Here is a 9,831-nt window from a genome sequence, read left to right on the forward strand (position 1 = left end):
AAAAGAGATGGAACAAAAATAAGCCCTACCTTCACTTTTACACATTCTTCCAAACCAAAATCACTTCATAAGTCAATCTCATCCTGTCGCCGATACCACAGCATTGCAGCTTCACCTTTATTGTTTGGCGCTGGGCAGTTTTTTAGCTTTATCCGACTGCAGCTGTCTGCACCTGAAAATGATACACGGCTCATGATGTATGATATACAAGCATGTCCTTTTCACGTTGTAGCGTCAGCCGCGGGTGTCACACTTGGATGGATTGAATATTTCAGATTTAAAAGGATTAAAAAAGCTTTTTTTCCAGATCTTTATTTATTCAGGGATAGACTGCTCATTTGTCAGCATGCTCCTTCCCTACTTCACTTTCCTACATTTCAACTCAGTGATTCTTGGCATCTTTCCAGCTCAACAAGGTCTACTAAATTTGTGTGACATTGCTGCACTGACTCAAACTTGCAGCAGGTTTTTGTAAGAAGCTTCTGAAAAAAAAAGGTGGAACCTGCTTCATTGCTGGGAGTATGAAACAAAGACAGTAGAGGAAAAATGCATATTTTTGCATTGTTTTAGGGAGTAATTTACTTTGGTTAGACTTCTTTTTTTCTTATTTACTTTAGAAAAGCTGTTTTTTGAGAGAAAAAGAGTAAGAAAATGAGCCCGGATCAAATGAGGGACGTGGATGTGTGCAAAATGTGAAGTTTCCAGGATATAAAACGGTGCAGAAATGAGTCAGACACATGACCGTTCTACACATCAGACGCCCGTCTGTCTCTTTGTTTCTCCTTTTGTGTCCTCTCCTTTCTTTTCGCAGTTGATGCTTTTGCCATTACAAACACACACACGCGCACACACGAATGCTCCCTCCCTGGAGAAATATTACTGTATCGTGAAATGCAGAGCAGAGAAGTGTCGTCCATGTGTGCATGCGTGTGTCTATGGAAAAGCTGAGCCTGTCATCTGGTAAAGAAATAATCTTTCAGGAATTATCCTCTCCCAGTTTTCTGTCCTCCCATTCTGCCTCTCAGCAGTTTTTAAACCTTGACTCGCTGTTTGTCTGAGGTTTGTTTATACATGTGTGATTCTGTACATGCAGCTGACTCCTATTGCAGTTAATAATACATAAATCATTGCCTCCTTATCCTTTGCTACTCATGTTCCTTTTTATTTCGCTATGCTAAGCTTCTTTTTTTTTTACCTGCAGAGTTTGGTGGAGAATGTTTTATCTTGTTTTTCAGGTAAGCAAGTAATGGAGGAACTCTTTAGCATTTTCAACCTTTAGTTGAGGCGATGTTTGCACTGTGTGATGATTTAACTGTTAATACGTAAAGGTTAAAAACCAAATGAGACACCTTCACTGCTTTGACATAGCTTCAATGCTTATTTACCAACTTGCAGCTGTCAAAACCGTCCATACATTTTTAGCCGATGCATCCAGTAATTGTAGACTATAACCGACGGGAATTGATCTCCTCTCAATTTAACAACTGGAGAGCGACCCTGGTCGGCTCAGATGTTTGTGCTATAGGTTTGTTGACAGTGTGGGTGTGGATGGAGGGCATTCGTGTCTGCTGTGAAAGATGAAGCATGTGGACGTTGTAGAAGAAGTGGATAAAAGTATCCTCTTTTTCCTCCACTGAAATTACCAGGAATGCCTACAGTCTATTATTTAACCACAAGGCCACTGCTAATTGTTTCAGTGTGTGTGTGTGTGTGTGTGTGTGTGTGTGTGTGTGTGTGTGTGTGTGTGTGTGTGTGTGTGTGTGGTTGTGTGTGTGTGTGTGTGTGTGTGTGTGTGTTGTGTGTCTTAAAACACCAGCGGTTGGGAAAAATGAACAACGTGACGTGTCCTGCTCTACTTGATATGGCACAGATGCTGCAATAGGCCTGAATGGTGCGATTCTGTACTCCCGTGACCCAAGACCATGAGGAAATAACTAAGCAGTTTCACTGGCATCAGATGAGCTCAGGAACAGAGGCATAACTAATTTGTTTAGTCCCAAAAAGATTCTATTAGCATTTAAAGGCTTGCATTTATTCCATGCTTCCAACTGTATCACATTATCTTAAGTTTTTACTGACTTTCTGAAACAACCCTGAGGAAGGTGGCAAGGTGTTTTTATATATTTCAATTATGTCACAACATAAGAATTACAAGTTTCTATATACAGCACTCTATGTTCCATTTACTGACAGATTCTTCTGCAAGATCAACCAGTCCTTAAATGTAAAAATCCATGTGGGTGAAGGCATTTCCAGCAGAGCTCTCTTCTGCCAGGAATGCTTTGCTCTCACACTCACACCTGAAAGTTCCTCAGTATAACTGCAGGGTGATCTGTTTGACACTGAGCAGCTCCGCTAAAGCATCTGGGGCTCTTTCACTGTATCTGCCCAGATTTATCCTACTGTCTCACTGATCCATCCAACAGCCTTCTGGGAGAACAGACAAAGTTTAGTCCAGCGATTTCAAAATAACACTTTTTGGGCTCTTCCTTTCATCCATCCATCCATCCATCCATCCATCCATTCGCTTCCGCTTATCCTGTTCAGGGTCGCGGGGGGTGCTGGAGCCTATCCCAGCTGTCATAGGGCGAGAGGCGGGGTACACCCTGGACAGGTCGTCAGTCTGTCGCAGGGCCAACACACAGGGACAGACAACCATTCACACTCACATTCACTCGCACATTCACACCTACTCTTCCTTTCATCTGAGAGAATATTTCACATTAAAAAAAAAAAGGATCCTAGTGAAGGTGAAGTAACTGTTTAATTGTTTTAACTGTTGGATGCCATGCCATGATTTAGTGTCCAAATATTTATGGTCCCCAGAAGTCTTGGCTTATCCCTGGAAGGTCAAAGTTCACGGTTTCAACCGCATGAACTGTGCTGACTTTGGCAATCCCTTTGTTTTTCCCTGTAAAGCTATCGTGAGCTTCACATCTGTGATTTTTAAGTGAAACAAACTCAGACTGGAATGGAATTTGGTGCAGACACTCATGTTCACAAAAGTAAGATTTCTGTCTTTCTTTCATTGTGCCTGTGTGCAAGCATCAACACTGGCACTGCATTTAGCTTCAGCTGGCATTTGCATTTGTTTATTAGCAAACTTTGATGGTGAATTTGGTGAAGAATTTACCTGCTGAGGGGAGATGTGAGCTTCTTGCAGTCTATTAAAATTCATGTCACATGTTCTTTTCCATATGGGAAAAAGAGCCCAAAGTGTGTTATACATATAAGACATATAAGGTTTAGTGGCCACAGAAGAACATCAGATCAAGAGCAGCTACCGGGCTGTTAAAAAATGAATTAGTGGTTAAAATGAAATGGAGAGGTTTTGGAGCTGGAAGGTACAGTTCAGCTGCTTGGAATCCAGAATCTGAGAATGTATCAGAGCCAGTAATGATATGTGGCAAGCGGCTTGGAGTCAAGGAGGTAGAAAGTAAGCTGTGACCTAGGGGGCGGCACATATTAAATCAAGAGCTCTGTATGTTCCATTAGAGGTCTTGGACACACTGTGTTTAGATTAATGTGAAGAGGGGGGATTGGGAGCGCAGGGCTATGGAAAGGAGAGGTTTTGTCTGTTCTGTCAATTACAATTCTGGAATCTGTCTCTGGGGCGGGGCTATAAGGCCAGGGGGCGTGGCTAATCAGGCTCCATGATTGAATAAACAGAAGTTTGGAGTGAAAACTGGGGTTCTGGAGAAGAGGTTGCTGATCTGGTTGCTCAAATAGCTAAACCTGAGGAGAAGGAGCAGAGGGGGGGAAGCAAAAGAATTCAAAGAAAAATAGACACGGGGAATGAAAGAATAATAAGGAAAGGGAGAAACAGCTGAGTGTTGGGGTAGTCCAAGAAAAGCAGGAGAAGTGGGGAGACAGGAGCAGGATGAGTGATGTTGAAAAGGAGGAAAGGGAGGTGGGGAACAAGATCGAAAGGCTCTTTAGGTTCTCCAGGATCCTGAGGTTTTATGTTTGTTCTCCCCCAAGTTCCAGTGGTTGTTACATAACTGGAAAAGACTGCTGAATAGTAAGATTGTGTATGGTCTGCCTGCCAACACAATCACAGCACAGCCAGCCGACTCATCTGCTGTACACTGGGAAAACACGGGCTTGGATGTGTGGCTTGGATTAGCCACACAGTCGATGTGTAGCTAATAAGTTCAACTTTGCATGCAGTGTGACTTTTCCATCCCATCATCCTTTGTTAAGAGGCTACAGAGGTGAAATCATGCTTTCATGTTTAAATTTGTATCAAAAAGCCTTTTTACGCCAGACCAAGAGGAAAGTTGGAGAGTGAAGCAATGACATAAAGCTACTTGTAATTGACATGTGGCAGGTCAAGCTTCCCACAAAGAAACACGATGAGCATCCATACAGTGTTTTAGCTTTCAGCAGTTCAGCAGTCTTGTGCATGGTGGACCTTCAGCTGATAGCTGTTTGTGCCCATCAGAAGCGTTCCCTTCAGTACCCGAATCTTCAAATTGCAGCTGTCGGCTTCATTTAATGTTCTTTGGCTTCGCTCTAAACACAAGGAAAAATAGAAAGATCATATTTTTCTTTGGAAAAATCCAATCTCAATGTTTGACGTTGCTTCCAGACATGCCACTCATCACGTCCAGATCATGTGACAGGAGGTACCCCCTCAAGTCACTCCTGCTCCCCAGTTGCTGAGAGGTCAAGCTGATGCACATCTGGCATTTCCTGTTTCCTCTCCTCCAAATGCCCCCGAGTGGCAACCACACACACATACACCCATACATCCACACAAAATCACACACACGAGGACACCTACTCGTTCTCTTAAACATCTGTGCACATTCAAAGTTATTTTATAACAGCAACAAACCCAACAAACAGTCCAACAGGTATACCTCTGTTCCACACTCAAATGTTTCCATTGGACTGTAAAGTCTTCCAGCTGGTATGGACTTGGTAGAAAGACGAGGGAAAGAGAGGAGGGAGGGAAATGGAAGAAAAAGAGAAAAAAGTTAATAAAAAATTAGAAGCGAAGAGAGAAATGAAAAAGATGATGACAGACTGAGAGGAAGAAAATCTGAAAGGCAGGTGGCGGAAAGAGTCAGAAGAAGAGGGGCAAATTCTGCATCTCACAATGCTGGAGACACTTTCCATCCTGTGGATGCTGTGCAGGGCTTAAAGGCTGTGTGAGAGTGCATACGTGTGTCCAAAGCCACTGGCAAGATGGGGGACAGAATGGTGCCGTATGGTTTTCATAACACACTCTGAGGGTTTTCAATACCGACCCTGCTCCCCACCTCCCAAGCCCCACTAACCCATCATCCCCTCAACTATTCCCTTATAGTCTCACATACTTTACCAGCCCCCTCTGCTTTTTCCTCTACGTAGCCTCTCCGCCTTTACACCCCCACCCCCACCCCCATCTTTCTCTTCTCCTGAGGTTCACTCAGAACTTTGCAGAGGCTTGAAAGTCTGAGCAGGATCAGATGCAGTGCAGGATTTCTGTCCCAGAAATTCACCTAAATTCATACAAGGATACACTTTATCTATTTTGGACTTAGCTCAAGGATAGATAGACCCATTCAATCATTTTTTTTTTAAATTCTGGACTCTACTGGTAACTCACTGGACTGTTTTTTTGGACTCTACTGGACTAAATTGGACTTTCTGGGGCTAATTCTATCGGACTTTCAGTTAAATCTATTTTGTAGTAAGCTTTTATAAAATCTGAGGCAGCAGTATTGACAGTTTGAATGGATTTTATTTACACTGCAGTGCTTTAATTTTTGAAGAATCTGGCCATCCCAGATAAAATAAGGCGAAGAAAAACAGCTTCAAATAGCTCCTTCAGACCAAATTATGTATTTATTTCTTTAAAAAAAAAAGTTAAGTCTGGAGTGGAAAGCAGTCATTTGTAAAACTAACAATAGAAGTTCAGTTTGGCTCAGGTGAGTTTCAATAACAGGGAAGAAAAGAAACCAGCTGCATTGCTGGAGTATTTATTTTGACAGTAAGGTTGACATTCTCATTTAGATGTTGGTGTAGTTTAAACTTCATGTCTTGGAGGATGCAAACAATCATCAGAAGCAGCAGCAGTTGCAGCAGGATGAGTCTTCTGTGCGTGCTCTGGCTGCTGACAGTCTGTCTGGCTCCTGGAAGCCAAGCTCAGAGGCTGAGGGAAGCAGAGAGGGAGAAGCCAGCAGAGAAAGTTCCGCTTATGGAGAGCGATGGAGTCTGTTACCAAGAAGGATGTTACGCTGTCTTCCTCCAGAAGAAGACCTTCAGGGAGGCTGGGCGCAGCTGCCGGGAGCGCGGAGGGACCTTGGCGACGATTTATAACCAAGAAGCTGCGGCTGTCGTCCACGAGCTGCTGTCAGCCATCGAGACACAGGGATCCGAGTCAAAGCTTTACCTCTGGATTGGGTTGCACAGACCTCCACGTCAGTGTTCATCCACCCGACCGCTCAGAGGATTCGTCTGGGTCACAGGCAAAGTCTCATCTTTTTTGAAATGTGAAACTTTATAACATTGACATCCATTCACCATTTTAATAGTGTTTGAATAGACTTTTATGTTGATATGTTTAGTTTTTTTTTTTAATGAAAACCTATAGGTGTCACACTATATGTTCCTCTATAATCTCTCTGTCAGACTTTGATACCTCGGCCAGTCTGGCTGGACGGTATTTAAATTAACTACTTTTGTTTCACAGACACAGCTGGTGCAGCAGACAATGTGGAATCCATTTTTTTGACCTCACTGCTACCCCTCAGTCTGATTTAGTCATTATGGAAACCTCACCCACTTAAAAAACAGACACTCAAAGTGTCTGCCTTGTTCTTCTGTTGGAAATCAAATCCAAAGAGAAATGCAACCTTTTTTATTATTCTTCACTCATAATTTAAAGGACTGGCGTCACCAAATTACAAAACCATGTTTGCTCTCTTTTCCATATAGTGGTAATTAGATACTAAGACTTCACACCCGTTACAGTTAGGAAGGTAACTGCAGATGCAGATTTTTCTGCCTAGTTTGTTGCAAAAAGTTTATTTACTGTGTAGAAATTGGCCGTGAATGTTGTAAATGTACATATGTTTGCACTCAGATGTTTCCATATGATATAGTTGGCCTTGCATTCAGTGTTTACGGTGGTGCTAGGTTGTACCACTGCAGCACATTCCTGAGAGAGTAAACAAACTCCTTAAATATATATTGCAGGCATTTCTGCAGCCTGCTTGTTAACAGAACAGCTTAGAGGCAAACCTCCCCATCATTTTGTTGGGCCCACCCCCCACCTCCACTCTTGTGGGGGGTAGAATACAACATTTTTTTGCTGTGGCGTTTTGGGTTTTTTTTGCCTGTGAGTCAGACTTTGTTTTGACTTTGGCGACTCCTAGAGGCAAATTTAAAACACACAAACACACACACATATACACATTTGAATGCAATGAATGACTGCACAGAACATTTTCCAAATATGACAATATAAGCACATGTAGACTGTAAATATGGGATCTTTATTTATAATAAAGGTCATCCTAAAGGATGTCAAGTAGCTCTCAAAACTCAAATACACAGTAAACTTGCACATTTTATTTTTTTTAAATCTTTGTCTTTGTGTTTTACAACAGGAGACCAGAATGTCCAGTTCACCGACTGGCTCAAAGAATATTCCCCATCAACTTGTGGAGTCTATCGCTGCGTTTCTATGATTGTTCACACATCTGAGAGCGGGCGTGAGAGCGAAGAAAACTTCCAGTGGCTTGAAGGCTCCTGCTCGGTTCCACTGAATGGCTATGTTTGCCAGTACAACTACAAAGGCATGTGCCCACCTCTTGAAGATGAGGGTAGAGGTGCACCTGTTTACACCACCCCATTTTACCTTGTCAGCAGTCTGCTGACTCATGTGCCATTTGGGTCTGTGGCCACCGTGCAATGCCCTGCAGACGGCGCAAATCCAGATCCTACTGAGATGACCGCTCTGTGCATCCAGAGAGACGACGAAACAGTGGGCTGGTCCACCGATTCTCCACTTTGTCCACCCATTGAGGAACCACAGAACCAAGACTGGTGTAGCAAGGACCACGGATGTGAGCAGCACTGCCAGAACACAGACACAGATTACTACTGTTACTGCTCTGAGGGCTTCACAATAGATAAGGATGGATACAGCTGCAAGCCTGACACGCTGAGCCAAACCAACCCACCTGAGCTATCTGACTCTGCAGGTCCCACCGACTTGCCTCACATCAACCCAGCCTGTATAGAGATGGGGTGTGAGTATAACTGCATGGAGACCCAACGGGGTCTTCGGTGCACATGCCCCCCAGGCTATCAAATGGCTCCAGATGGCCGCAGGTGTTCCGATGTCGATGAATGTCAGCAAGGACCGTGTCCCCAGCTCTGTGTCAACATCCCAGGTACCTTCCACTGCACCTGCCTTTCAGGGTATCAGCCAGACGACGAGGGCGAGTGTGTGGATGTGGATGAATGCCTCGATGATGGCAGCTGTGAGGGTGTGTGTGAAAACACAGTGGGGTCCTTCAGGTGCGTGTGTGACGCTGGCTATGAGGTGGGCAGCGAAGGAGAGTGTGTAGATGTAGATGAGTGTGCGACGAGGTCGCTCTGCCATCAGCACTGTCTCAACCTAATCGGAGATTACCAGTGTTACTGCGACAATGGCTATGACCTTCAGTTAGACGGACACACCTGCCAGCCTTCACTTGAAGACGAAGAGTATTCTACTCTGACCCCCGACCCGGGTAACTCTGTTCATGTGGCCATCTTTGACCATGATATTCCCTGGTCCTCCTCATTCACTCCTGACCCAAACTTTGAAGTTGACACCAACTTTGATGCTGACTGGGTGACAGAGGCCCCTGAAGGACTTCCCCCTGATGGGTCTCACAGGTCAGAAAATCACCTAAACCAGTGGGACATCCTGTCACCCAGGGGATATCAGACATCCCCGTCCCCGACGCAAAAAGGCAACATAGGCAATGAAATTAATAAGGGCGTGGATGCTGATGCAGGAAGTAGAGACTCTAGTCCAGGTGTGGTAGAGGACACTGCAAATGGCTCAAATTCAGAGGAACCTAACATGGGTGGTGCAGAAGAAGCTAGTGACAAAGCTGCAACAAAGGCAGAATCTGATGAAGGTAAACAGAAGCACGACAAGAGCTGGCTGCTCGTGGCCCTCCTGGTGCCCCTGTGTGTGTTCCTGGTAGTAATGCTGGCTCTGGGGATTGTTTACTGCACCAGCTGTGCTGTGGACAAGAGCCTTCGCTTTTCAGACTGCTATCGCTGGATACTTCCCACAACGCCTCCTGAGAGGAGGGAAGTGAAAACCCAAGCATGAAACCAAAAATAATCAAACACGCACGGATGTCCTTAAAATGCAAATGTCTGTTAAGATTTGTCTAAAACTGCTATCCACTCATCAAGAAAACTTTTCATTTTTGTCCTCTTGCACAGCTTTTGTAAATAATGTACTCTGCCATCATTTTTTTGTTTTGTTTTTTGTTTATTTGTTTTTTTAGAATTCAATAAAAACCTTTAAAACTGAAGAAACTTTGTGTGCTTTGTGTTGGTTTAAATGAAGATGAAAGGAAAGAATGTGTGGTTGTGGTTTTAAAGCTCTGTGTGCTAAGCAGCCGAAAGACTGCTGATTTTTCCTAAACCAAATTTTCAATATCAGGGCCAGAAATGAAGAAGAGGAGATGGTGTGGGGCTGTCAGGAAGGGCAGGGGGCGCTGTTGAGTGATAGCCCAACGAGTTTGTAGGATTTTGACCCTTCGATGTTCCGGTTGTGCGACTGAATAACTCATGTTTAGCAGCATTAAGCGAGAATGTATCCGGGAC

At 44.0% G+C, this 9,831-nt stretch overlaps 1 protein-coding gene across 1 annotated transcript; it reads left to right on the forward strand.

Moving 5' to 3' along the window:
- The first annotated feature begins 5,416 nt into the window (after nucleotides 1–5,416).
- Nucleotides 5,417–9,519, forward strand: cd248b (CD248 molecule, endosialin b). The gene is made up of 2 exons (XM_005452611.2): nucleotides 5,417–6,458; nucleotides 7,602–9,519. Exons 1-2 carry the CDS (start codon nucleotides 6,026–6,028, stop codon nucleotides 9,326–9,328), a joined length of 2,160 nt encoding a protein of 719 aa, XP_005452668.1. The 5' UTR covers nucleotides 5,417–6,025; the 3' UTR covers nucleotides 9,329–9,519.
- The last annotated feature ends 312 nt before the right edge of the window (nucleotides 9,520–9,831 follow it).

The sequence above is a fragment of the Oreochromis niloticus genome, linkage group LG10 (assembly GCF_001858045.2).
Source record: "Oreochromis niloticus isolate F11D_XX linkage group LG10, O_niloticus_UMD_NMBU, whole genome shotgun sequence".
Classification (NCBI taxonomy): domain Eukaryota; kingdom Metazoa; phylum Chordata; class Actinopteri; order Cichliformes; family Cichlidae; genus Oreochromis; species Oreochromis niloticus.